Source organism: Saccopteryx leptura, chromosome 5, assembly GCF_036850995.1.
Source record: "Saccopteryx leptura isolate mSacLep1 chromosome 5, mSacLep1_pri_phased_curated, whole genome shotgun sequence".
Classification (NCBI taxonomy): Eukaryota; Metazoa; Chordata; class Mammalia; order Chiroptera; family Emballonuridae; genus Saccopteryx; species Saccopteryx leptura.
In genome coordinates, this window is record NC_089507.1 from 213,074,962 (window position 1) to 213,102,016 (window position 27,055).

Below are 27,055 nucleotides of genomic sequence, written 5' to 3' on the forward strand. Positions count from 1 at the left end.
GCAGTGGCTTCAGCTGAGCAGCCATTTTCCTCTCGGCTTCTCCCGAGATAAAGTAAGACACAGCTTCCCATGAGAGGGTAGTTGGAGCATGAGATCTGGGGGACAGCCTGCTTTCAGTGTGCAAGAACAGTTAGAGATGGGAAGTATTTTCATTACGGGAGGACTGTTGCTACTACCTCACTGCCAAGTTCTCCAGCTGTCACCGTGAGGGGATGACACAGGTGCTAGGTGTTTGCCCACCTCTGAATTTTCTCCCTTATCGGCACTAAGGAAAACCTTAGGAATACAGCCTTGCAGTGTGTCTTGTAACTGGCACAGTAAGAGAAGCCCTGGTTTTGCATTTGTTGGTGAGTAAGAGATGTGGCATGTGCAGTACAGAGAACCCTGTGAGAGTATAAACCATGACACTAGAGGAAAGTGTCTTTCTCTTCCACAACCTGTGTTCTGGGTTTAAAAAGACCCACCACAAATGCTTTTCTATTTTCTGTATTTTAAAGTATCTTTTGAATGTGACCATGAAAAACCAAGAGGTGATGCTGATGCCTCCAGTTCTGCCTTCTGAGGATTTGGCTGAAAGGGTTTCTCCATTGAGCACGAGGGAAAGATCATCTTCTATGTTGTGATCTGCCTTGCACACACCTGCCAAGGACTAAGGGCATAACGCTGCTGCTACTTTCTTGTTGCAAGACTGCCTAAGCAGCTCAGGAGCAGCCAGTCCCTCGGCCCTGAACGCCTTGACCATGTTGTTTTAATCACTGTGACCCTTCATTTTCAGTACAAGCCAAGTGTTGTAAAACACTTTGGCTATAAAGTGGTGGAGGGAGCAGAGCATTCCTGCAGACTGGCTGAACTGCCACCACTGCCCAATGAACTTGACTGCTGTTTCTAATGCCATCTTCCTTTTGTATTTGCGCCCACATGATTCCCAGTGTTGGATGTTAATGCGTGAATAAAGCAAGGATCAGCGCCTCTTGTGTAATTAATGCTCCATTGCTTTTGTGTGTATGCATGTGTTTTCATTTAGGGGGACCCTTAGGGGAAGACACAGGACTTTACAGTTTGATGATAGGTTGGCACAGTTATGCAGGCAATTTCCACCCATCTTTAACTTCATTCTCAAAACAGTCTCTGATGACCCTTTAGGACAGTCCAGTGGAGGTATTGTTTAATTAGATGGGATTGACTATGGACCCATTCACAGCAGCACCAGCCTCTTCTGCCTACTACCTCGCACCAGCCATAGTTCAGCTGGAGGGGACCTTCTATAAAGTAACAAAGCAAAGGAATTTGAGGGTTTCTGGTCATGTTCTGTTGTGAGAAAAGCTATGCCATTATTTCCAAAGTGTTAGGAAACTGCTGAGAATTCCTAATTATGTAAAAAAAAAAAAAAGGGGGGGAGGCTCCCTGGTAAAGTCTGAGACTAGATAAACAAGTTCCATGACTGCCTAAGTTTTAGTGTGCGGTGTATTTTTATGAGCACATAAACATGATTATCTCTAGTCTTCAGAAAATGCTCGACTCCATATGCAGCCCCACCTACAGAGAAGATGAAGCTTGTCCTAAGATACCGTCCTGGCTACGGGTCTCCCACACCTGCCCACTGCGTGTAAAGCCCTGCCGTCCCGCCCACACCGTCAGTACTGAGAACAGTTTTGTCCCCAATGCTGACGACAAGCAGTGCCCAGCAAGTGCAGGTGCTCCGATATGTGAATGAGTGCCTTTAAAACACAGAACATGCAGACTTTCAGAGTCACCTCCACCCCAACACCTTGCAGTGCAGAAAAACTGGCCAGCCTGGAAGAAGTGCTAGTGGTGTATGAAGCCCCAGCTGTAACCTGTCCTCCATCCAGACCTTTTGTCCTGGCAATGCCAAGGTTTCACAGTTTAGATTTTATAATGTATATGTGTGGGTTTTTAAAAATTTTTTAACACTCTGAAGTAAGTCTCACCCTACCATTAATGATACCCTGTATTCTCATGTATATGGTTGTCTGCTCACAGTAATCCTAATAATCACTGCCATCCATGTCAATAGAGACATAATGCTCTCCCAAGGATCGCCACTGAGGCATAGTGCGTGGAGCTTTGTCACATTGATGGTGCTGCTCTTGAACGAACCAAATACCTGCTGGGTCCCCTGTGGCTGCCATGGCTCCTGTCCTTTCAAACTTTCCCTGAACTATGAGATGTTCCTGAACCCTTTTAATCACTGCCTCTCAATTTAAGCTTGGCTCTTGTCTTACTAACACTTTTGAAGTCATTGGAGGACCAGCTTATTCTAAGGGTAAGTATGAATGGATATTCTTTTTTCTTTTTTGTACTTTTCTGAAGTGAGAAGCGAGGAGGCAGAGACAGACTCTTGCATGTGCCTGACCGGGATCCACCCGGCATGCCCACCAGTGGGTGATGCTCAGCCCATGTGGGCCGCTGCTCTGTTGCCATCGGAGCCATTCTAGTGCCTGAGGCAGAGGCCATGGAGCTGCCCTCAGCACCTGAGACAACTTTGCTCCAGTGGAGCCTTGGCTGTGGGAGGGGAAGAGAGAGAGAAAGGAGAGGAGGAAGGGTGGAGAAGCAGATGGGCACTTCTCCTGTGTGCCCTGGCTGGGAATCGAACCTGGGACTTCCACACACTGGGCCGACGCTCTACCACTGAGCCAGCCGGCCAGGGCTGGATATTCTTCATATTAAACACCAATGTAATGAGTGTCTTCAAAAATTTATCGGCTGCAGATTTTTATGTGCTTATTTTAAGTTCACTAGAAACCAAAGCAAAGCCAAAATATTACATGGGAAATTGGGCAGACCTAATAGTGTACTGGGCAGCAGCTTCATTATCAAGTATTTGGCCTCACAATTACGGCTGCTTCATTTTTCAGCCCGATATACCATTGCACTATGACAGATGACTCATGTGACCCAGAATGTGGGCTGTTCTGAACTAATTATTTACATAAAGTGGTTAGCCCTACCTAAGTCCCCACTTTGTGCTAGGACCTGTTCTAGTTGCTTATATATATTTACTCATTTAATTAGCAAAGCAACCCTTTGATGTAGGTATACTATTAACCCCATCTTAGAGATGAGGAAATAGAAACTCAGGATAAGCAACTTGCCCACGGTGGGGGGATTACACAGCAACGTGGGGAGCCAGGATGCAGTCTCTGGCATTTGGGCTCCCGAGCTGTGCTCTGCCTCGGTGACTGTCATATTCAAAAGTATTACCTGAACGCCTGCAGGGAAAGGCAGCCCCTGCCCTTCCAGAGCTTAGAGTCTAGTGAAAATGACAAATGAACAAACCAATTGTAAATATAACCTGGTAAGAGGTGGGAGAGAAATAGCACACAGGAGGGGCCAGTGTTAACTCAGGCTAAGACGGTGTCTGCACAAGTGACTTCTGAGCAGATAATGAAGGTTAGCTAGTGGGAGAAGACAACATTCCAGGTAGAGGCAACAGCATGGGTAAAGGCTCAGAAGGCAGACCGAGGGAGAGGAGGCGTTGAGCTAAAGAGAAAGGAAGGATTAGATGCTGGAGAGTTTATATCCGTGGAAGGGCTCCGGAATTTACCCACTGGGGTGTGAATAAGTGATAAAGAGGAAAAGTTAATGGGAGTGAAGAGGGAGAGGACTTAGGAGGTTATTGCAAAAGTCCAAGGAAGAGAGAAAAAGGCCTAATCTAGGCAATGGGAGGAAAAACTGGTTAGAGCCAAGAAATACCATGCAAAAATTAACACGACTTCCAACTAGAGAGGAGTGGAAGGAAGAGTGGGATACGAGTGATGGTGGGCAGTGATGGACTTCCAAGTACATCTATCAAATGGGGCATGTGCCAGATACACCCTGCTACTCCTGGGGACAGCTAAGTTAGAGGTAGAAATTGTGGAGACATGAGTCTGTGGTCTGAAGCCATGGGTTTGGTCAGCCAAGTAGCCTGGACAAAAAAATTAAGGAAGAGAGGTACTGGCTTCAAGAAACAATGTCGATGCATGAAAAGGCAGTGGTGCAGTGGATAGAATGTCTGCCTGGGACGCTGAGGGCCCAGGTTCGAAACCCTAAGGTTGCCAACTTGAGCGTGAGTTCGCCTTGAGCACTGGGTCGCTGGCTTGAGCATGGGATCATAGACATGATCCCATGGTCACTGGATTGAGCTCCAAGGTCGCTGATTTGAGCAAGAAGTCACTGGCTCAGCTGCAGCCCCCGCAATGAAGGCACATATGAGAAAGCAATCAATGAAAAATTAAGATGCCGCAATGAAGAACTGATGCTTCTCATCTCTCTCCCTTCCTGTCTGTCTGTCCCTCCCTGTCTCTCCCTAAAAAACAAATAATAATAAAAAAAAACTATGCTGAGGAAGACAGTTCCAGAAAGACCACTGTCACAAGAATCAGAAGAGACTTGGTCAACTAATTACGGTGCAAGGGCAGGTGGAAAAACACTTCCCAGGTTTGCATCCTGCCTCCCATTATACAACCCAAAGTCTCAATTTCCTAATCTGTAACAGGGGAGTATCTCCAGTTCTGTGGGATTATGAGGGTTAAATAAAATAATGCAGCCTGTAGTAAAGTACTTAGCAGAGCACCCAGGATATGTGAACATACATACATCTATGTTATTTGTATCCATTTTTATCTATAGTCTAATGTTGCAGGGGTGGCATATAATTAATACAAAGGTAGATCCTGCACTGGATTGGGTTGCTTACATTTGCTCCGTAATTAGCTGACCAAGTCCCACATTCCCTTTGAAAACCCTCATAGGCAAGGATGAGGGGGCCCATCTCTGGCCTTAGGCAGCTAGCTTTCTGTGTGCTCAGGGAGCTGGACACTGGAGTGTGCAGGGGACAGAGGAGACGCTGAAGGTGGGGTCTGAGGGTAGGGGGGGCTTACTGTTAGAAGGGACCAGGTCAGAAAGTGAGAATGGATAGCCCTATCAGTTCTGTTGTGTGTACCTAGAAAAGTCAAACTCATGCACTTGCCCAAATACAATCTGGCTACTACACCTGTGTGGAAGGACACCCTGATAATCTGGACTCCCAGAGGAGATGCCCTGAAGCAGACGTGCAGGAAGGGGTGTGTGTGGACCAGGAGCCCACTCACCAGTCAGAGGAGAGAGGTGACCATTCATTCAGACAGGTAGGAGGGCCGGCTGGGCTTGCTCCATGGGCCTAGTGACGGGATCAACACACTGCTCTCGACTGTAATAACTCAGACATCTGCACATCAACAAAAGGCCTTCGTGCGATTCTCTTCCTTGGTCTCGTTCTAATAATATTCTATTGCCTGACCTGTGGTGGCGCAGTGGATAAAGTGTCGACCTGGAAATGCTGAGGTTGCCGGTTCAAAACCCTGGGCTTGCCTGGTCAAGGCACATATGGGAGTTGATGCTTCCAGCTCCTCCCCACCTTCTCTCTCTCTGTCTCTCCTCTCTTTCTCTCTCTCTGTCTCTCCCTCTCCTCTCTAAAAAAAAATGAATAAAAAAAAAAAAAAATTAAAAAAAAAAATTCTATTGACTTTCTTTTTGTTAGCTGCCTAAAATACATTTGGGAACATGGTGAATATATAAGTAGAAAAAAAGAAAATTATGGTCTATTATTTTTTATTTTTGGTGACAGAGACAGAGATAGGGACAGATAAGGACAGACAGGAAGGGAGAGAGATGAGAAGCATCAATTCTTTGTTGCTGCACCTTAGTTGTTCATTGATTGATTTCTCATATGTGCCTTGACCGGTGAGCTACAGCAGACCGAGTGACTCCTTGCTGAAGCCAGCGACCTTGGGCTCAAGCTGGTGACCTCGGGGTCTTGAACCTGGATCCTCCGTGTCCTGGTCCAAAGCTCTATCCACTGTTCTTCCAACTGGTCAGGCTGGTCTATCATTTAAGAGAAAAATGACCTAAATTTGGATTAGGTAATGATAAGTACTCTTATTTTTTAAAAAAACCTTTTTTTTTTTTTTTTTAAAGCTTAGTTTTTTTGTTTGTTTGTTTTTTTTATTTATTCATTTTAGAGAGGAGAGGGAGAGACAGAGAGAGAGAGACAGAGAGAGAGAAGGGGGGGAAGAGCTGGAAGCATCAACTTCCATATGTGCCTTGACCAGGCAAGCCCAGGGTTTCGAACCGGCGACCTCAGCATTTCTAGGTCGACGTTTTATCCACTACGCCACCACAGGTCAGGCAAGTACTCTTATTTATTAAGTATTATTATACTAAAATGTGTTCATGAGGCTCAGAGAGGTTAAATGACTAGCCTAAGGCCACAGAGCAAATAGTCTATAAGAATTGAGTTCACTGGCTCAGTGGTAGAGCGTCAGCCTGGCGTGCAGGAGTCCCGGGTTCGATTCCCGGCCAGGGCACACAGGAGAAGCACCCATCTGCTTCTCCACCCCTCCCCCCTCTCCTTCCTCTCTGTCTCTCTCTTCCCCTCCCGCAGCCAAGGCTCCATTGGAGCAAAGTTGGCCCGGGCACTGAGGATGGCTCTGTGGCCACTGCCTCAGGCGCTAGAATGGCTCTGGTTGCAACAGAGCGACGCTCCAGATGGGGAGAGCATCGCCCCCTGGTGGGCGTGCCGGGTGGACCCTGGTCAGGTGCATGCGGGGAGTCAGTCTGACTGTCTCCCCGTTTCCAACTTCAGAAAAATACAAAAAAAAAAAAAAAAGAATTGAGTTCAGCCTGACCAGGTGGTGGCACAGTGGATACAGCGTCAGACCGGGACGCAGAGGACCCAGGTTCGAGACCCCGAGGTCGCCAGCTTGAGCGCGGGCTCATTGGGTTTGAGCAAAGCTCACCAGCTTGAACCCAAGGTCACTAGCTCAAGCAAGGGGTCACTCGGTCTGCTGTAGCCCCCCGGTCAAGGCACATATGAGAAATCAATCAATGAACAACTAAGGAACCGCAACAAAGAAGTGATGTTTCTCATCTCTCTCCCTTCCTGTCTGTCTGTCCCTATCTGTCCCTCTGACTCTTTCACAAAAAAATAAAATAATTAAGTTCAAGATAGAGTCTACTCTACTCTTAACCAAGTCCCCCTGAAGTAGCGTAAGCTATGTAACCACTTAAGAGTTTGTGTTCTACTGATATATGACAATCACTCCAACACTCAGTGACTTACATTAATAATCATTTGATTGTCACCCCTCATGGTGCTAGGCTTTGACAGGGGTCTGTGAGGCAGTTCTTACTGAGCTGTCATTCAGACTGCGGTCGGGCTGTAGTCATCTCACGGCTTCCTCACTAACGCCTGGCAGCGGACACTGGCTGTCAGCTGGAACACGCACACCTGGCCTCTCCACGGGACCCGGCTTCTTCTTAGCGTGGAGGCTGGGTCCTAAGACACAGAAGTGCAGACTGCTGGGAGACTGGGGCAACATTCCCATCCCCGTATCTATTGATTAGTCCAAGTCCAGAGGAAAGGCAGGGGATAGACAGAGATACTACTTGTCGACAGGGTCGTTTAGAGCCTCTACATTTATAAAATCTATAAAATGGGCATAACCACACAATGAAGACATGTCATTTCTGTCAACCCAAGCCTCCTTTAAGTGTAAAATGTGCCTTTTACATAGCAGACACTCAGGAAGTGGCTTACTGTCACTATGCAATAATTTTAGTATAAAGAATGTGGCCATAGGCGAAGAGATTTCATTTAACCGATGTTAAGCAATGGCCCAAATGGGTCTGAAACGCAGGACACCTGGCTAGCTTTGGCCCTGCTCTACCTTCTGTATTTCTGTGGTCTCATTAACCAGCCCACTATGTTGTATAAAATGATCTTATGGGACAGTGTACGACCTGGCCAGAGTTGGCTAATACGCGACACATACGCACATTCCAACTCCTTGCCAATAAAAAAAAGACAAACCATCATGTTACTATTTCCTAATAGTAAATCTAAAAACTCAAAAAGCACTCGAGCAGCTGCTAATAAATGTTTTGAAGCAGCAAGTGAAATGAGGCCTGAAATAGACTAAAAACAAATTATTACCATATTCTGAAGCTCTTCAAATTAAGCGAAGTTTGGGTGTGGCCATGTGACTTGCTTTGGCCGATTGAACCTTATAAACAGGACACAAGCAGGAGCTTGAAGAACACGTGCACGTGTGTATGGGGCTTACCCTGTTTGGCCTGGCAGGTGCTGGAAGTGTGTGACTCAGTTGCCCAGACAACCACTTGATGAGTGAGGCTACCTGGGACCAACCAGCCCTCAGGCGACTTCTCAGCTGTACAAACTCAGAAGCTAATAGATGTTTATGAAAGGCACTAAACTGCAGGGTAGTTGTCATACAACAGTTAATCCCTGGTCTACGCTAACCGCTCATACAGATGAGGAACCGAGACCTACTAAGGAAAAAGACTTGCTTAGGGTCAGTCCAGTCAACCCACTGACTACGATACTCCTTCAAGATGGCTGCTGGAATCACAAGTGAGGTTTCGGTTCAGATCCTGAAAACATCTATTGGTCCTCTGGACACATTTCTTCACATCTCTTTGGTTTTCAGAGGTTAGACAGAAAAATGAAAACTGCTGAGCAATGGAACGGGAGACGACCTTCCTGGCCCCAGACATGGAGATGGCAGGCATGTGTATGCAGCGTTTCATGGTTATGAACCTCCCACTGAAGGGGACACGATAACTATGCCCTGGGGTGCCAGAACGGGGACCCTCTTCTCTGTCCAGGATGTGGTCTGGTGTTATGGTGAGCAGGCAGGGCCTCTGGGGACAGCACATGCTTCCTGCCCTGAAATGGGTCTTCCCTGCTTTTCTCACAGCTCTCTATACCCGACATCCTACAGAAGCCCACAGCCCCTGCTGTTCTATCTTTCTCCCAAACTCTAAAAAGTGCTGGTCCTGGCCGGCTGGCTCGTCCGTAGAGCGTTGGCCTGGCATGTGGAGGTCCTGGATTCAATTTCCGGCCAGGGCACACAGGAGAAGCGCCCATCTGCTTCTCCACCCCTCCCCCTCTCCTTTCTCTGTCTCTCTCTTCCCCTCCTGTGGCCAAGGCTCCACAGGTGCAAAGTTGGCCTGGGCACTGAGGATGGCTCCATGGCCTCCGCCTCAGGCACTAAAATGGCTCAGATCGCACCGGAGCAACACCCCAGAGGGGCTGAGCATCGCCCCCTGGTGGGCATGCCAGAGTCTGTCTCTCTGCCTCCCCACTTCTCACTTTGGAAAAATACAAAAAAAAAAAAAGTGCCTCAGTCAAGTACTACCGAGTAGAGCCTTACAGAGTCTAGGAATGATTACAGTGCCCTGAGCACACAGCCCCAGGCTTTGGGAACACAGTAATACAGTGCCAGCCCTCAGGGTGAGGCTCACCGGGCTCCAAAGCCCCTTCTTTGAACTTGGTCCGAGCTCCAGTACAGGGCAGTGGTTCCCCAGCTTACACGGTGCGGACATGAACACCCACCCAGGTGTGAGCAGATCTGCTGAGCGAGGCTCTGGCCTTCTGGGCAGCAAGGAAAGACCGTGGTTCAGGGTGGTGTTCCACCGAGGGCTTTCAGGGAGAACAGACATCCCTGTGGACACCCTCTTCACCTCTCAAACTGAAGTCTTGTTCTGACCAAGCCCAGTTCCAGACTCTGAGGTTTCTCAGAGGCAAGGACACTAGAATAGCAGATTAATTATGAGTGGACACGTCCCTGGTAGAAAAAGTGGGGGCAAGAGAATGTGCCAGTCTTGAGCACCGTGTCTGTGGGCCTGCCCACCCAGTCCTGCACCAATGAAACCAGCCTCAGGGCCACACCTGTACTGCCCAGTTCCCTAGACCAGGGAAGTTCCCTGTAATCTGTTACTGACTCAAAATAGAACTGCTGTGGAGCTGATTTCTCCTGGGAACTTGAACGTGGAACCTGGACAGTCTGTGGGGAATAAAAGGAAAGGAGGATCGGGGTGGAGTCAGGACAGAAGTGGAGTTGAGCCAACGTGGGCAGTCAGAACAGAGACGAGTGGACAGGCCACATGGACCCCGATGCCAAGCTCCTACCGTGTGAGGTCACTGGAGTGGTGGGGCTCCACTTCCTGCTGCCTAGGAGTGTGAAGGACTTCTTTTATGTGGCTACGGTGTAAGGTTTGTGTGTGTGGTGACAAAAGACCAGGCGGCAAGCAGGGTCATGTACCCCATATTCAGGAGCTGGCGTTTTGTCCTGATGGTGAGAAGATAGTGGGAAAGGGGTTTACACAGGGAAAGAACATGACTCAGAAATAATACCGTGGTGGCCAGTGAGATAGGGGGCGGGGAGAAGCTGCAGACTGGGGGGCTGGTGAGAGGACCAAGTCCATGTGGAGACCACCGTGTCCTAAACCAGGACAGAGAGAGGGAGGAGATGGCGGGTCTGGAATCACTGAGAGCTGAGAACGGCCAGATGTGCTGAGGAGCGAGGCTTGCACCTACTGCCGCCTGACCAAGGAAGTCACAATCACGTGGCACTTCAGCCACCAAGGTGCTCTCATGAGCACTGGCATGTCAGACCTTGCCCAACAATTCTACTGGCCATTTTTATCGCCACTTTAGCTGTGAAGATTAAGGCCCAGGTGGGTCAGTATTAGGCACCCCAGGCAACAGTCCCTAACAAGTAAGAATGAAGGAGGAAACAGAAGGAGTATAGCAGATTTGCTTTCTGGCTGGGCACGAGTGCCAGGGTACCCTCATGAGAAAACACAAACCATCCCAGCTCAGAGCAAGTAGGGGTCCAATCTCTTTATTGTCAGGGTCCCCTCCCTGTGCCCCTCACCCCTCTCCAAACCTATAGAAAAACCCCCAGCCTGGGAGTCTGGGGAGGGAAGGCAGTGTGGGGAAAACTGTGCTCTGCCCTCTGGCTTGGGCAGTGCCAACAGGGAGGGTGTGTGGGGAGGGGAGGCCAATAACTCCACCTGCAGAGGACGTGGCACTGGCTGGGATGCATGGGAGACGAGGTGCCTGCTGCCAACTCTCCTCTGGGACCCGCTGGGGTGGCATCAGGTGGGTGCCCAGCTGGAGGCCTGGTACAGTGCACGCCCTTCTGCTGGTGGCCACTGCCCCTGTCAAGCTGAGAAAGAGACAAGTGAGAGACTAAGGCTGAGAAGAAAAGCCCTGTGGTCTTGATGACGCTTGGGAAGAAGCACGTGCAGAGCAATGGCGCTCTCTGCAGACAGAGACCTGCCTGTGCTCCGGCGCTGGCCTCACAATGTTCTGGCCAAGTCTCTCCCCTTCCGTGAGCCTCCATGTCCTCACCTGAGCGCTGCACTTCACCTGACATCTCCTTGGTAAAAAACCAGGAAGCTCCGAGGTGAAAACTGCTTATATGGGTTTACTGAACTGAACGGTCTGGGAAGCACCTGCTGGCGGTGCGTCTCAGAGCAGGACCGCATCACGTATGAAGACAGCGTGTCGTCTGAGGCCTTCCGCCACCCATGCCTGTCTAACTCTGAACGGGGCCCCCAAAGGAATGGGGCAGAGAGTTGGCACAGGTAGGTGGTAAATACTGGCCAGAGAGTGGGCTTTGAGACCACACACCACTGGCTTCAATCTAGGCCCCGCCAATTACAACCCTGGGATCGTGTGAGATACATGGTATCTCCCTGCCCCCACCCTTCAGCGCCTCAGTTTCCACACCTGTTATATGAGCACAATAAGAACCTGTGGGGCAGCCCCTGGCACACAGGACATATCCAGCTGAAAGGATCAAGTCCCAGTCCCTAAGCCTGGCATAAGCTCCCCTCTGACGATAAGCAGGTCCCTCTCCATACTATGCAAAGCTGGGACCACAGGAGTCCCCGGACATTCCGCACACACTGAGCGCCCCAGAGCTCTGTGTCTGCTGAGGATGGTCCCTCAGATGCTCCTCCCTCAATCTTGAGCAGGCTCAGCCACTATCCCCTCTGCCACCACACCCCACTTTGACCCTCTGCTTCTCCAGCCCACGTTCCTACTCCTACTAGATGGTGATGCTTTGTGTCTTTCTTGAGGAGAGGAGAGAGGATTCTCAGAACACTCCTCGAGAATGCAGACGGGCACCACGACACCGTGTGTGCTGAGGGAGCCGGCTGGGTGGGCCCGGCCAGTCTCTCCGTGGCTGCTGCTCCCACAGCCTCCCAGCCTTTACCACAAAGGCACGGGAGACGGCTGGGGACAGAAGGGCCTTCACCGCTGGACATGGCACTGCCCTGCCGAGTCATTTCACCCCTCGTCCACCAGGGCCACCGTACCTGCTCACTGCAAGGCCCCTTCCTCCGTGTCTGTATCCTGGCTGTGCTCCTGATAGGGAGGAGGCGACAAGAGACCACACATCACTCACTGCGAGCTCTGAGTCCTGCCCTGAGGCCCAGAGCATACCTGGAGGCCACACTCAGAAAGGGAGACGGACAATCAAGGGAAATGACTATGTGAGCAGTCTAAACAACACGGCTGATTGGAATCCCAACAGGGTGGACTGAGGGCCCCTCAGGAGAGAGGGGGTCCGTCAGGGAAGTTGAATGCATGGAAGCGGCATGTTTCTGCATAGAAAGGCCTTCTCAGATTGGAGCGGGCTGACGGCCTAGAAGACGGGTGAGCTCCGCATCCTTGGCACGTTTCAGCCTTCATTACAGCCTTTATGAAGACTAACATGCCCCAAAGAGCAAGCTGAAGTATCAGGCTAGGTTCAAAGAGGAGACACGAGCTGGCACGAGGAGGACCTCTTAAGCGTTGTGGCCATGAGCCCACCAGAACACAGCAGTGACTGAAAGGAGAGAGCTCCAGACCCTGTGAAGAAGTCCGGGCTCCAATCCTGGCTTGCTCCTTCCTAGCTCGAAGGCCTTGAGCCAGCTACTTGCCTGCGCTGAGCAGCAGTTCCCTCACGGCATAAGACGTGGAAGAACAATGCTTCGCACAAGGCAGTTGTTAGGTTAAGTGAAGTTAGGAAGTACAGACTACGGGTCTGGTGCTCAGCGAGTGTTTCTTAGGTAAACAAGTAGTAAGCACAGAGGAGATAGCTTACAGACTCAGAATCCGGTCTATCCTCCACTTTAACACGAGCTTCGTGCCAAATGGCTTTCCACCCTCACCGTGGAGGGTTTCACACGGGGAGCTCCCTTGCTTTCTCATGAGACAGCCTATTCCACGCTCATGCAACAACAGCTTTCAGAAAAGGCCTCCTCAGGCAACCCCAGCCCTGCTCCCTGGAACCCCCACATACAGGGCCGGACCCTTCCCCTCTCCAGCACATGTGGAAAACCAAGTCTAGAAGGGCTCCTGGCTCCAGAGGTCTGCCCAGCCCTGACTTCTGACTGCAGGCTGACCCAGGCAGCTGCTTCCTCTTCATTGCCACCTTCTCACCAACCGGGAGCCCTGGGAGAGGGAGCCCGCTCGCACACCCCTGCCCTGCTGCGCCCGGGAGCGCCGCCCCTCCAGTCCCCCGACGTCCTCACCAGCTCTTCCTCGCTGTGCGTCAGCAGCCCCTCCTCGTCGCCGTCGTCCCGAGCCTGTGCTGCTCCCTGGGGCGTGCCTGCCTCGGAAGCTGTGTCCTCTTGGGGGGCCCGTGGCCGGCTGCCACCGCCACCACTACTGCCGCCACCACCACCTCCACCTCCACCACCACCGCCGCCACCACCGCCGCCGCTGCCACCGCCGCTGCCGCCACCACTGCCGCCTCCGCTGCTGCCTGCGCCGCCGCCGGCGCCGCCACTGCCGCCTGCGCCACTGCTGCCTCCGCCTCCTCCGCCACCACTGTCGCCCTTCTTTTTGCCATCTTGAAGGAGAAGGGGTGGTACAGAGCAACATCGTAAGTATTGTGGCCATGACACCTCAGCAGAAGCTAGGCCTCCACAGCGGGCACAGACGGGGTTCGCGGCCACGGCCCCTCTCTGCCCCACGCAGTCTTCCCCTCCACATACACTTTGCCCTGGCCTGGTCACTGGGACCAGGACGAGGACCCTCGGAAGCTGACCTGGGTTGGCTTTCTGCTCCGCAGCGATCTGTTCCAAGCGGCCCAGCAGGGCGTCGATGTTGGACTTGATCTGCGTCAGCTCTGTCTTGATGGCTTGCAGCTCACTGCTCTTTACTGGGAGTGGAGGGAGCACAGGGCTGTCACCTGGGGGCTGAGAGCTTCATTCGAACACAAGACCCTAGCTCCAAATGCCCACTAGGAAGACAGGCCCGTGGCAGGAACTGTCCCTGTCCACAGCTCTTTTTCTGGTCAGGGCAAAGGCTGCAGCTGCCTGTGGCTTCCCTTGAGACTTTCAGAAGGCCACTGCTACAGTGACTAGACTGCCCTCTGCAACTGGGTCCCCCTCACCCCCCCCCCCCCCCGACATCTCAATCCGGAACGGGACTGGGGTGGATAAGAGTGAAGGCGTTGTGTGAGCACTGGCACAAGCACGAGTCTTCGCCGGGACGTAGACTGGGCCGGCCTTTCAAGGCGTGTAACTACGCGTCCTACAGCCGGACCTCCTGAGGGCCTGCCCTCAGCAGGAGCACACCAGAGAGCCCGTGGAGGCCTGGCCTTCTGCAGACCCAGCCTGTCCTCACTAGGAGAGAGAGGACACTGTTTCCTCACTGGGCTCCACGTCAAAACACTGGGCTCTGTGTCTAACCCAAACCCCTCTTCCTTAAATAAAAGCCTTTTCCTCTTAAAAATACAAGAAAATACTCACTTGGCTGTGTTAGAGCTTCAGAACAGTGGGAGATTTGCTCCTTTATCTATTTTCCAACGTAAAAAAATGTAATTCTATTATTTTGCTAATGACAAAAAGGTTTATTTAGGAAGAAAGTCAGTCACTCACACTTGATCTTGGCTGAGCTGGCGGTGATGGCTGTGGAGCGGGCAAAGAGCTTGACAGGAATGGTGGTTTTGACACGCCGGACCAAGGGGACTGTGACCCGGGGTCGCTTCACTGGAACAGCCCTGGGCACAGGCACTGGTGACAGGCGGCCCCGATAGTCGAAGAGCCTGTGAGGGGGCAAACGGGCCAGAGGCTGAAGCGTGGCCTGTGGCCACCAGCGGTCACCGTGACTTTAGCCTGACATGCATATGGCTGGGGAAGGGCTGGCCTGCATAGCACACTTCTGCTTGCTCCCCACAAGCCCCTGGGGCTGAAGAGAAGGGCTTTCGGGATCCTAAGAACAGCTGGGATCCTTACTACACCCATCTTTCCTAGCAGCCACGTCGGGTAAGGGCAGGTGAGGTGGCATGTGACAATGGTTATAGCCCCATTCAACAGAGGAGTCAACTGGACCAGCCCAGAAGGGAGCCTTCCTAGATGGCCATGGCACCCTGACCTGCTCCATCCCTGACTCTGCTTCTGTTCAATCCACTGTCACCTTAGCCCCTGGTCGGAGACTGTAAATCTTACTAACGCAGCATAAACCCCCAGCTGGTAACGGAGCTGTGAGACTGGAGGGCCTATCCCTAAGCCTGACTGAGTTTCCGTTCTCCCACCTGCCTAATGAGGGTGGTTATCCCAAACTCTGTGCCCTGCCCCCCACCCCAGCTGCTGTGAGGGCAGAACACGAGAGAACGTGGTTAAAAATATGTTAGAAGGTGTGACTGGTGAGTGGTCGGAGTGCTAAGACCCTAAACTTGGGGGCCTCTGACCTCAGAAGCACGCAGCCCCTTCCTCACTCTGGGCCCCTCAGTCACTCCATCTTTCCTACTCCACTTCAGAGTCGCAGGGCAGGAGGCCCAGCAGAGTACAAGGCTGGGCGACTCCATCAGCTCCCCGGGGCTCCCCAGCCACGTGCTCCCTCCCCTCCCCTCCAACGCCATCGCCCAGCCCGTTCCAGGCGGCTTCTCTGCCTGCTGACCACACAGCTCAGTGGGCCGGGTGGGGGAAGGGGTGGGATCTCTCCCACCACATCTGCGGCTACCCTGCAGGAGCCTCAGGGGACACTGTGGGATCACTTTTCCGGTGACAACCAGGAAACCTGTTACTAATGGGCCATTTAATGCCCCATGCCTTGGCACTCCTTTGCCCCGGGGCCCTGTCCGGGTTGGTGATGCCTCGGGATGGAGAGTCTCTCGGACTGGCTCCAGCCCCAGACACTGCACTTCTGCCCCAAGGGGAGGAGGCGGCTCTGGCCTTGGTCAGAATTACTGACCCACAGAAGCCCAGAGCTGGAGGAGCCCTGAGGGATCACTTGGTGCAAGCCTATTTCACAGACTGGGAGGGAATTTCCCCAAAGCCACACAACACAGTCAGTGGGAGAGCTGAGATGAGCACCCAGGTATTCCGACCTCCAGGGTAGGGCACTTTCAACTGCGCTGCACCGTCCCGAAACCATTCACAAAGCACCAAGGCTCAGAGGTGTTCTGTTCTCCTTGGACAGCTGGGCAGGCCAACAGGGAGAGAGGAAGGGAGAGAAGCAGGGAGGAGTTTGGACCAGCCCTCACCACGATTTCCACTCACAAATGTGGGTGGGGCCATGAAGTGGAGGACACAGCCTCAAGGCCGGGGTCTGGGCAGGCTTGGGAGTGCAGGGTGGACCACAGCCTACCAGGGACTAATCCAGACCTCTAAAGGGCCGCTGGCCTCTTGGCTATAAAGATAAGGCCCAGCGGCTCAGACTGAGCCCTGAGGTTCCTTCCAGCTGGCTGAGTACCCAAAAGACGTCAAGAGATGGAACAGCAAAAGCATAAGGGCTTCCCTGCACTGGGGCCCGTACCCTGTTTTTTTAGAGAGGGAGAGACAGACAGACAGGAAGGGAGAGAGATGAGAAGCATCAATTCCTCATTGCGGCACCTTGGTTGTTCATTGATTACTTTCTCATATGTGCCTTGACTGGGAGGCTCTAGCTGAGCCAGTGACCTTGTGCTCAAATCAACAACCTTTAGGCTCAAGCCAGCGACCATGAAGTCATGTCTATGGTCCCACACTCAAGCCAGCAACCTCAAGGTTTCAAACCTGGGTCTTCAGCATCCCAGGCTGACGCTCTATCCATTGTACCACCGCCTGGTCGGGGCGCTGTACCCTGTTTTGTATTCGAACTTGCTATGTTTCTATGGCCCTTGGTGTCCAGCCCCACTGAGCCTGACCCCAGATTTAGGAGGAAGAGTGCAGTCAGGAAGTGGGAGACAGTGTGGGATGGGGGAGCTCTAGCCTGGGCACCTTCAGAACTTGACTCTAGTTCCAGCTCTGCCACCAATCTGTGGAGCGGCCTTGGGCAAATTCCTGTCCACCCCTCGGGGCTTAGGTTCCTTTGATGACTGCCTGGGCCGCACCAGCCACCTCTCAGGACCCTTCCAGCTTGGCTGCTTCATGCCTGGGCTCGCCCCTCCCCCGCTCACCTGTCATAGAAGTCGTCAGGAGAGGAATCATAGTCAAGGCTGTAGCCACTGGGGAAACGGAGGGCAGAGGGCGGGGCTGAGGGACAGCCGCTCGGCCACTCTCCACAGGCCCTCCTCTCCAAGCTCCTCCCCAGACTCCGGGCTCAGCGCACTGTCACCACCAGTGTTGCCTCCCTCTGTGGAAAGAGGGCCCAGCCCCACCCAGACAGAGTGCCCACCTGTAAATGGCAGACGCCGCCCTCTTTAACCCTTTGGGTCTGTTGGGTTTGGGCTCACCGGCCATGTTGATGTCTGTGTGAAGGGAAAAGGCCGAGTCAGATGCCGCCGAACAGCAGGGCGCCTGTACACAGATCACCACCTTCATGCAAGTGTGCAGTACTGCATGTGCACACACGATGTACACACGGACTTGACTCACTAATATGGCCAATGGAGGTCCTCACACGTTAGACTCATATCCACACCTCATAGATACGCCCGTTTACATATTCATTCAGACATATGCATGCAAGCTCACAAACGTATTCACACACACCATGTACATTACACATATATGCATTCAAGTATACTTATGTAAACACAACACACCTTCACACACATATTCACACATACAAGTAATAAGGTCAGACAGCCCTGGCCGGTTGGCTCAGCGGTAGAGCGTCGGCCTAGCGTGCAGAGGACCCGGGTTCGATTCCCGGCCAGGGCACACAGGAGAAGCACCCATTTGCTTCTCCACCCCTCCGCCGCACTTTCCTCTCTGTCTCTCTCTTCCCCTCCCGCAGCCACGGCTCCATTGGAGCAAAGATAGCCCGGGCGCTGGGGATGGCTCTGTGGCCTCTGCCTCAGGCGCTAGAGTGGCTCTGGTCGCAACATGGCGACGCCCAGGATGGGCAGAGCATCACCCCCTGGTGGGCAGAGCGTCGCCCCATGGTGGGCGTGCCGAGTGGATCCCAGTCGGGCGCATGCGGGAGTCTGTCTGACTGTCTCTCCCTGTTTCCAGCTTCAGAAAAATGAAAAAAATAAAAAAATAAAAAAATAAAAAAATAAGGTCAGACACACAGAGATAACATATACATGCTCAAATACACTCAGACTTGGTTCCAACATCATATACATAGTTGCCCATATGCAAATGAGCTAATGCACATTCATACAAATCTTCTACCAAATATATTTATGCCTAGAATAGTGCTTAGCATGTGATGGGACCTCAACAAATATTTGGTAGATGAATATATGCATATCTGCTTATACACTCAAATATATTCTAATACACACTACATATATTATATATAATACTAAGGTATATGTCCACATATTCAGTTTTATTCACATACTCAAGAATATACAAACAACTATCCCTTCCCAAACATCCAGATACACACAGAAGTATGTAGATGTGTACCAACACCGTACACGTTCCAAGCGGATCACCAATCTGGCCACATCTCAGGTACACAGCCCAAGGCCAAGAGCACCCACTTGCATCACTATGCGCTTCCAGCACCTTCTCCTGGCTTTCAGAAACAGCTCTAACCTAAGCCACCTGTAGCCTGATGTAATAGGCTGTGCTTGTCCACTCTGTTCCCTTTATCTGGGGAATCCCCATTTTAACTGGAACCATAAGCCTTGTCATTAACAGTCACTGTGAAAGCCAGGACAGGAGTGTTTCCAGAAGCCTCTAAATTCTCTCCCATAGGCATTGATTTGTAACTATTTAATTGACAAGTGAAATGCAATGTATAAGCATTTCAGTTACAACGTCTGGCTGGGGTACTAGGCAGCAGTGGAGGAAACAGAGGGCCTGAGGGGAGCTGGAGCGTGAAGGCCAGCACTTGCTCAGGAGGCGACCAGGCACTTACCCAGTGTCTGCCCGGCCAGCACCCGCCCGTTCTCTCCCAGCACAGCTGCCCGGGCATGGCGCTCATTGGCATACTGGACAAAAGCATAGCCCTTGTGCACAGAACAGCCGGCCACGCGGCCATACTTGGAGAAGATGGTCTCCACATCTGACTTCTTCACCACAGCTGTGTTGAGGTTTCCGATAAAGACCCGCGAGTTGATAGACTTGGGGTCATTCTTGTTGGTTACATTGCTTGTCTGGATCTTTAAGGACATGGTGGCCACCTGAAGAGAGAAAACCACTGTGAGACTGGGTCTATGGGCTGGACTTAAGGGCTGCCCATTACCCACATCTTAGCTAAATGGGTTTTTTGTGCCTTCCTACACCCCACCATCCCATAGCATCCAGCTCCCCATTTTTGCTCATCTTACTGGCTACTGAGCTCACGCCTGGTGCTTCACATATTCCCTCATTTGGTATTGACAAGCAGGAACAGAACGCACACTCAGAGACCACAAAACTAGTGAATGGCAAGGCTAGGATTTAAACCCTAGCTTGCTTGATTCCAATTCTTTTTATTTTTATTATTATTTTTTTTTTGTATTTTCCGAAGTGAGAAGCGGGGAGGGGGGTTCTCTCAGACAGACAGACTCCTGCGTGCGCCCAACCCGGATCCACCAGGGCATGCCCACCAGGGGGCGATGTTCTGTCCTTGGGGCGTTGCTCCCTTGTGGCCGGAGCCATTCTAGCGCCTGAGACAGAGGTCATAGAGCCATCCTCAGCGCCCGGGCCAACTTTGCTCCATTGGAGCCTTGGCTGAGGGAGGGGAAGAGAGAGACAGAGAGGAAGGAAAGGGGGAAGAGTGGAGAAGTAGATGGGTGCTTCTCCTGTATGTCCTGGCTGACGCTCTACTGCTGAGCCAACCAGCCAGAGCCTCCAATTCTTTTTAAACTCACTCCTGCATCATCTCAAATGTTAACATCCCACACAAGATCTAAATCTGAAGACACTCCAGAGCTTTTCTTCTGCTCCTTCGATGTAGAACTGTGGCCCAAAAGTCACATGGTTAATCGCAAATACTGCACAGTCCAGAACAATACCATATTATGAAAACTGCTCAACCTGATCATAGCTATGGCTGTCTCGACTGATACCCGCCATTTTGAAAGTCTTACTCAACATTCAGTGTGGGCCTGGTCTTCTGCTCACTGGCATATGCCTATCCCATGACTCTATAAGTATTATCATTATTATCATTCATATTTTACCAGAAACAGACTTCAGTAAGTTCATTAACTTGCCAGAAATGACCACTCAAACCCAGGTCAGTTAGTCCCTAAGGCGCATTTCTTTCAAACTTATCACTGTCCTTCCCAGCACTATAGCCAATTTCAATACTGCAATAAGTCAGCATATTTACTTGAGAATTGTTCTTATATAAATTTTTGAGCTAATTATTTTTATACTTCTTCAAATGTTCCCTTTGCCAGAGATGAGACTGTATCTATTCTTTTTTTTTCTAATTTTATTTATTCATTTTAGAGAGGAGAAAGAAAGGGAGAGAGAGAGACAGAGAGGGAGAGAGAGAGGAGAGACAGAGAGAGAAGGTGGGGAGGAGCTGGAAGCATCAACTCCCATATGTGCCTTGACCAGGCAAGCCCAGGGTTTCGAACCGGCGACCTCAGCATTTCCAGGTCGACACTTTATCCACTGCACCACCACAGGTCAGGCTTATCTATTCTTTGATCTCTACACTTTGGCGATGTCTTTCACCCGAAAGGGCAGTATAAATCTCTCCTACTCGGTTCCTGGAGAGGTTACATCTGGCACAGGCTCCAGAGTGGAAGGGAAAAATGAGGCTCGATTTCAATAGGAAAGGTCTAATGTTAAACCCTGGCATTTACATTTCTTGGTCCAGTCTTTGCTCACTAGCATAAATGAACTCCCTTTTAAAGAATGCCTATATCAATACCCTACCATATAGCTATTTCAGAAGGTGCTAAAGACCTCCACAAAGCCATATGTACAAAACTCTCACCAGCATAAGCTAACCACAAATTCCTGCCTATTTGTCTAATATTTTTGGGCAGAATGAGCTTCTTTTTAGTGAAATGGAGAAGAGCTAAGTATAAGCTGGGAAATACGTATCTTTTGTCCCATAGGGTAAGAGTCTTGTCTCCACAATTCTCCCAGCCTGGAAACTGGCATGTTCTCACCAGCAGGTGGCACTGTTTGCATGTGAACCACAGGCTGGACCTGAGCATTCTGGAGAACCTGACCCCAGGGTGGTCTTGTAGTAGCTCCAAGGATATAGTGGGTAAGACTGCCATCCCAGGTAAGGAAACCTGAGAGGGGACTGCTATTAATGAAGGGGCTGGGGTAAACTTCGAAACTGGCCTGGGAGGAACAGGCTCTTTTCTGTTTTGTTTTTTTGTGACAGAGACAGACAGTGACACAGAGAGACAGAGAGAGGGACAGACAGGAAGGGAGAGAGATGAGAAGCATCAAATCTTTATTGTGGCACCTTAGTTGTTCATTGATTGCTTTCTCACATGTGCCTTGACCGTGGGCCTTCAGCAGACTGAGTAACCCCTTGCTCAAGCCAGCGATCTTGGGCTCAAGCTGGTGACCTCGGGGTTTCGAACCTGGGTCCTCCGCATCCCTGTCAGATGCTCTACCCACTGTGCCACCGCCTGATCAGGCCAGACTCTTTCATTACTGTTTTTCCTTCTGCATCAAACCCTCAATATTTATTAAGCAGTGTGGGGCACAACAGAGACCCATTACACTGTCCACATGCAGCAGGAAGTGCTCATTCATGGGTTCTCCAAGGCTCACAGTTCTCTCTGACATTCCTCTCCGCCCTGGATGACAAGCCATTCTCAATGGTTAATTCCTTGTCCATCTGTGGATATACAAGAAGCTTGTGGGGTAATCAGATAACTCTTAGTTGGTTCAGCTCAAAACCATAAAGTTTTTGCCTGACCAGGCGGTGGTGCAGTAGATCAAGCGTTGGCCTGGGACAGAGGATCCAGGTTCAAAATCCCGCGGTCGCTGGCTACAGCATGGACTCATTTGGCTTGAACACAGGCTCACCTGGCCTGAGTGTGGGATCATAGAGTGCAAAGGTCACTGGCTTGAAGCCCAAGGTTGCTGGCTTGAACAAGGGGGTCACTGGCTTGGCTAGAGCGCCATCCCGCGGTCAAGGTACATATGAGAAAGCAATCAGTGAACAACTAAGGTGCTGCAACGAAGAATTGATGCTTTTCATCTCTCTCCCTTCCTGGCTGTCTGTCCCTGTCTGTCTCACGCTTGCTCTCTCTTGCTTAAAAAAAAAAATTATGTCTTGGCCCATGGAGATGCTACCTGCGTTGGCTGGAGGGAACCAACCAGGCCTGTGGTGTGAACGCATATAGAAAGAGGAGGGGGGATTATGGCTCAGAGATCTGTTGACGACTGCTGGGTCTGCCAATGATCTGGTTTCCTGAGACCTCTCTGCCAGAAAGAAGCCTCTAACACCACTAAGCAGAAAGTACTGCTAAGCACCTGTGCCTGGTACGATAGTGGAATCAGCGCTCACTGTCTGGCTGGTGAGCAAAGCATCTTTGGCTTTGGCCCTGACTCTACCCAGTCTTTTCTCTAATTACCGGGGTTTGGACAATGGACATAAAAGACTTTTGCAAACTTGTGAAGCTCTTTACAGAATCTAATTAAATTACTCTGACTGGTTCAACTTTTGTTCTACTAACTGCCATTGTGGGCTCATTCCTGATGAGGGTCAAGCTCAGAAGGTCAGTTTTCTGACCTGTCGAGAAGAGATCCAGGAAGTGTATGTGTCCACCCTGGGTGAGGAATGGGCAGAGCGGAGGACAGATGCCCACCTGAAGTGTATTCCACGCACTCAAACCCTCCGCTCCCCATTTAAACAGCTTCCGATCTGCGTTCAATGCCCGCACACTCCGTGGAGGAAGGCTGTGCTGCGGCTGTGTGTACTCCCTAAGTCCCTGGGAGGCCTCTGGGGAGGCATGGAAAAGCTCGGGTCTACATCCATGTCCATGAAGCTCCTTATGGGGGGGGGGGGTTGGGGGGGGGAATGGACAGAAAGCATGCCCAGACTAACTCTCCCAGAACTGCCAGGCAGTTCTGTACAGAATTTCAAATAGCCAAGAATTCTAAATTCAGACACGATTTTCCAGTTTGTTACGAACATAACAATTTGTTAGCTTCACTTATAACTTCCCAGTTTGTACTATTGCTTTGCCTTGCAGAATTTATTTATTTATTTTATTTATTTTATTTTTTTATAGGGACAGAGAGAGAGTCAAGAGAGAGAGAGAGAGATAGGGACAGACAGACAGGAACGGAGAGAGATGAGAAGCATCAATCATCAGTTTTTCGTTTCGACATCTTAGTTGTTCATTGATTGCTTTCTCATATGTGCCTTGACCACGGGCCTTCAGCAGACCGAGTAACCCCTTGCTCGAGCCAGCGACCTTGGGTCCAAGCTGGTGAGCTTTTTGTTCAAACCAGGTGAGCCCGCGCTCAAGCTGGCGACCTCAGGGACTTGAACCTGGGTCCTTCTGCATCCCAGTCCAATGTTCTATCCACTGTGCCATCTCCTGGTGAGGCCACCCTTGCAGAATTTAGAAACAGGCCTGACAAACCTGGGGTACAGTAAGTGCTCAGTAAGTGTTAGGGGGGCAGAGGTGAGAATAATGTCCCAGGAAGTGAGGTGATAAGGGCTATCTGTGGCCCTGCCTTCAGTGGTGGGGAGACCACTGGGGGTTGAGGTCCCAGGTACTTTTTCCAGTCTCTGACCCAAACACCCCTCTCCACAGACTAACCACCCCAACTTAATCTTTCCCATTTAACTCTTTTCCGGCTCTTCCAGGCTTCCCCCTAGCCTAGAGTGGGGGCCCTAGAAAATACTGACATCCTATTCAGCAGAAGTTGCTTGACTTGAAAAGTTATTTCCCCCTCTGGGCTAAGCTCTGCCTCACAGATTAGCTGTATAATTGAGAGCAAGGTGTCTACAGTCCCTGGAGATGTGACACTTAGGAGAGATGGGTCAAGGGACTGTTCTTGGTTGTGGTGGTAGAGAGAGGAGGGAGACGGGGGGGGGGGAGGAGGAGAATCCGACTTGTTCCCAAGGACTTTTGCAATGCCACATTAGCAGGGACCTTAGTGAGCATGGAGTTTAAATGCCCCCACTCTGAGGAACAGCGAGGAATGGACTTGGCCGGGATGCCACAGCCCGTGAGCAGTAGGGCCAAGAACCACACGGGTCCTCTAAGTGTAAGGTACTTATATTCCACCTTTCCTTTTGGGCTGGTACGAGACAAGAGCCAGGACAATGAAGAGCTGGGAGGGAGGAGTCTAGATACACTATGTTTGAGAAAACCAGGAACTGGATCCCAGGTAAATGTATACACCTTTTCCTGCTGGAAAAGCAACTTCTGCAGAAAAGCTGGGCCCTTACACTAATTAAAACCCACCAGGACTCAGGCTTTGAAATGCAATTTACAGCTCAAAAGGATGAGCCAGCTTCTCTGGGATAACAGAAATAAAAAAAATTTGGCAAAACCCAGAAATTTTCCCCAGTTGAAACATTTCAGATGGAAGATAGATATGCTTTGGAAGATAAGAGCCAAGCCTAAACATGGGGTGAAATGACAGGAGTTTGTAAAGGTAGAAAAGCGCTAAAAGGTACCTCCATCCCTGAACTTCAGGTAAATGAGATCCCCAGAGGGCCTTCCCTGTAAGAATAGCTTCTAATTATGAAGTGCCAACAATGAGTCAGAGACTATATATTTCACCTTTTTTAATCCTCACAACAGCCCTATGAGGAGGTATTTTCTGTAGGGACACGGAGGCTCAGAGAGGCAAAAGAACTGATTAATAGAGCAAAGCAGAACTGGAACCAGTCTGTTTAACTCCAAAAACCTAGGCAGAGATACTTTGGCTGCTTCTTCCTACGGGAGAATGTGTCACCCTAGGCCAGGGGTCCTCAAACTTTTTACACAGGGGGCCAGTTCACTGTCCCTCAGACAATTGGAGGGTCGGACCATAAAAAAAACTATGAACAAATCCCTATGCATACTGCACATCTTATTTTAAAGTAAAAAAACAAAACGGGAACAAATACAATATTTAAAATAAAGAACAAGTAAATTTAAATCAACAAACTGACCAGTATTTCAATGGGAACTATGCTCCTCTCACTGACCACCAATGAAAGAGGTGCCCCTTTCAAAGTGCGGCGGGGGCCGTAGTTTGGGGACCTCTGCCCTAGGCCAGTCACCCCGTCTCCTTGGTCCTTATCCCTTCCCTTTTTCTACTTAAATGCTTCACATCCGCACAGGATTTTAGAGAACAAATCTAGTTTTGCTGGTCCCTTTTATTTTTATTTTTTATTTTTTTACAGAGACAGAGTCAGAGAGAGGGATAGACAGGGACAGACAGACAGGAACGGAGAGATGAGAAGCATCAATCATTAGTTTTTCGTTGCACGTTGCGACACCTTAGTTGTTCATTGATTGCTTTCTCATACGTGCCTTGACCGCGGGCCTTCAGCAGACCGAGTAACCCCTTGCTTGAGCCAGTGACCTTGGGTCCAAGCTGGTGAGCTTTGCTCAAACCAGATGAGCCCACGCTCAAGCTGGCGACCTCGGGGTCTCGAACCTGGGTCCTCTGCATCCCAGTCCGACGCTCTATCCACTGCACCACTGCACCACTGCCTGGTCAGGCTGCTGGTCCCTTTTAGAGAGTAAAATGCTGAGGATGACCCTGGCCGGTTGCTCTGTGGATATAGAGCGTCGGCCTGGCGTGCGGACATCCCAGGTTCCATCCCTGGTCAGGGCACACACGAGAAGCAACCACCTGCTTCTCTTCTCCTCCCTCTCCCTTCTCTCTCTCTTCCCCTCTCGCAGCCAGTGGCTCATTGGTTCGAGGGTCAGCCCTGGGCACTGAGGATAGCTTGGTTGAGAGTATGGCCTCAGATGGGTGTTTCTGGGCGGATCCAGTCAGGGCGCATGCAGGAGTCTATCTATCTCCCCTCCTCTCTCACTTAAAGAAAGAAAAAATAAATAAAAAGCTGAAGATCAGTGACTTCATTAAGGTCACCCAGCTAGTGAAGAAAGTCTCTAGAGGACTTGAACCCAGGCTTTCTGTTCAATGTTCACATGCCACTGTCTCGGAACGCCCGCTCCTCCTGTCTGCCAAGCCTCCCAGCACTGGATCTTTCTCTTGAAATGCTCATTTCAAGAGGAGCTGCTGTTTGTTCTTGGTCCTAACATTTCACCACCGCTGCCGCCACCACCTACACACACACGCAGTGCTATTTAGAACTTGTCTGGGACAGTCCTGCCGGATACCTCAGGCCTTATTTTCCAGCATGGGATTGAGGGTCGCATCAGCCTGTGGCCGGACCTCTGTCCTTAAATAACTCCGGGGACATCCGGGCAGTTTTAAAGGAAACAGCTATCAGAGACTGAGGAGGCTATTTCTGAAGAAAGTCAAGCAATTAAACTGATCAATGCCCAGGGCCTCCATGGTCCATAGGCTCCTGGTTACCTGGAGCCCAAGGATATCAGAACATCTATTAATCTCAAACTCACTGGGCCCCAGTTCATTAGCATTGCCAAAATGATCATTACTGGCCAGACAAGACTAATTTTCCAAGTAATGTTTTTTAATTCCTAACCATTCCCATTCTCATCAGAAACCCCAGCTTGAGCATTCTGCACACCGAGGGACCCTGGGATGGGAGGGAGTATAAGGGCACAGGCTACAGGCCCAGGGAATTTGGACCCAGTTCTACTGTTATTAGTCATGGACCTGTGACAGTTATGTAATTTCTCTGAGTCTTATCATCCTTATTCCGAAAACAAATAATTTTTTTCCTGATTACCTTTCAGATCTGATATAAAAATCAAATAAGCTAATCAGTGTGAAGGTGTTATGTTACATCTATAACATACTATAA

At 50.6% G+C, this 27,055-nt stretch overlaps 1 protein-coding gene across 3 annotated transcripts in view; it reads right to left on the bottom strand.

Annotated features, from left to right (window-relative positions):
- Positions 1-10,672: 10,672 nt before the first annotated feature.
- RALY (RALY heterogeneous nuclear ribonucleoprotein) overlaps positions 10,673-27,055 on the bottom strand; it is an 80,740-nt gene continuing 64,357 nt past the window's right edge. For 2 of the 3 annotated variants that reach the window (XM_066384052.1, XM_066384051.1), the window contains 7 exons: positions 19,091-19,355; positions 17,447-17,519; positions 14,728-14,894; positions 13,893-14,006; positions 13,321-13,694; positions 12,175-12,223; positions 10,673-11,015 (listed from right to left, as the gene is read on the bottom strand). In XM_066384052.1, the coding sequence (XP_066240149.1) occupies positions 12,179-12,223; positions 13,321-13,694; positions 13,893-14,006; positions 14,728-14,894; positions 17,447-17,519; positions 19,091-19,346 (1,029 nt within the window). In that variant the 5' untranslated portion in view covers positions 19,347-19,355 and the 3' untranslated portion in view covers positions 10,673-11,015; positions 12,175-12,178. The remainder of the gene's footprint in view (positions 11,016-12,174; positions 12,224-13,320; positions 13,695-13,892; positions 14,007-14,727; positions 14,895-17,446; positions 17,520-19,090; positions 19,356-27,055) is intronic. The other variant, XM_066384053.1, reaches the window with a different exon arrangement.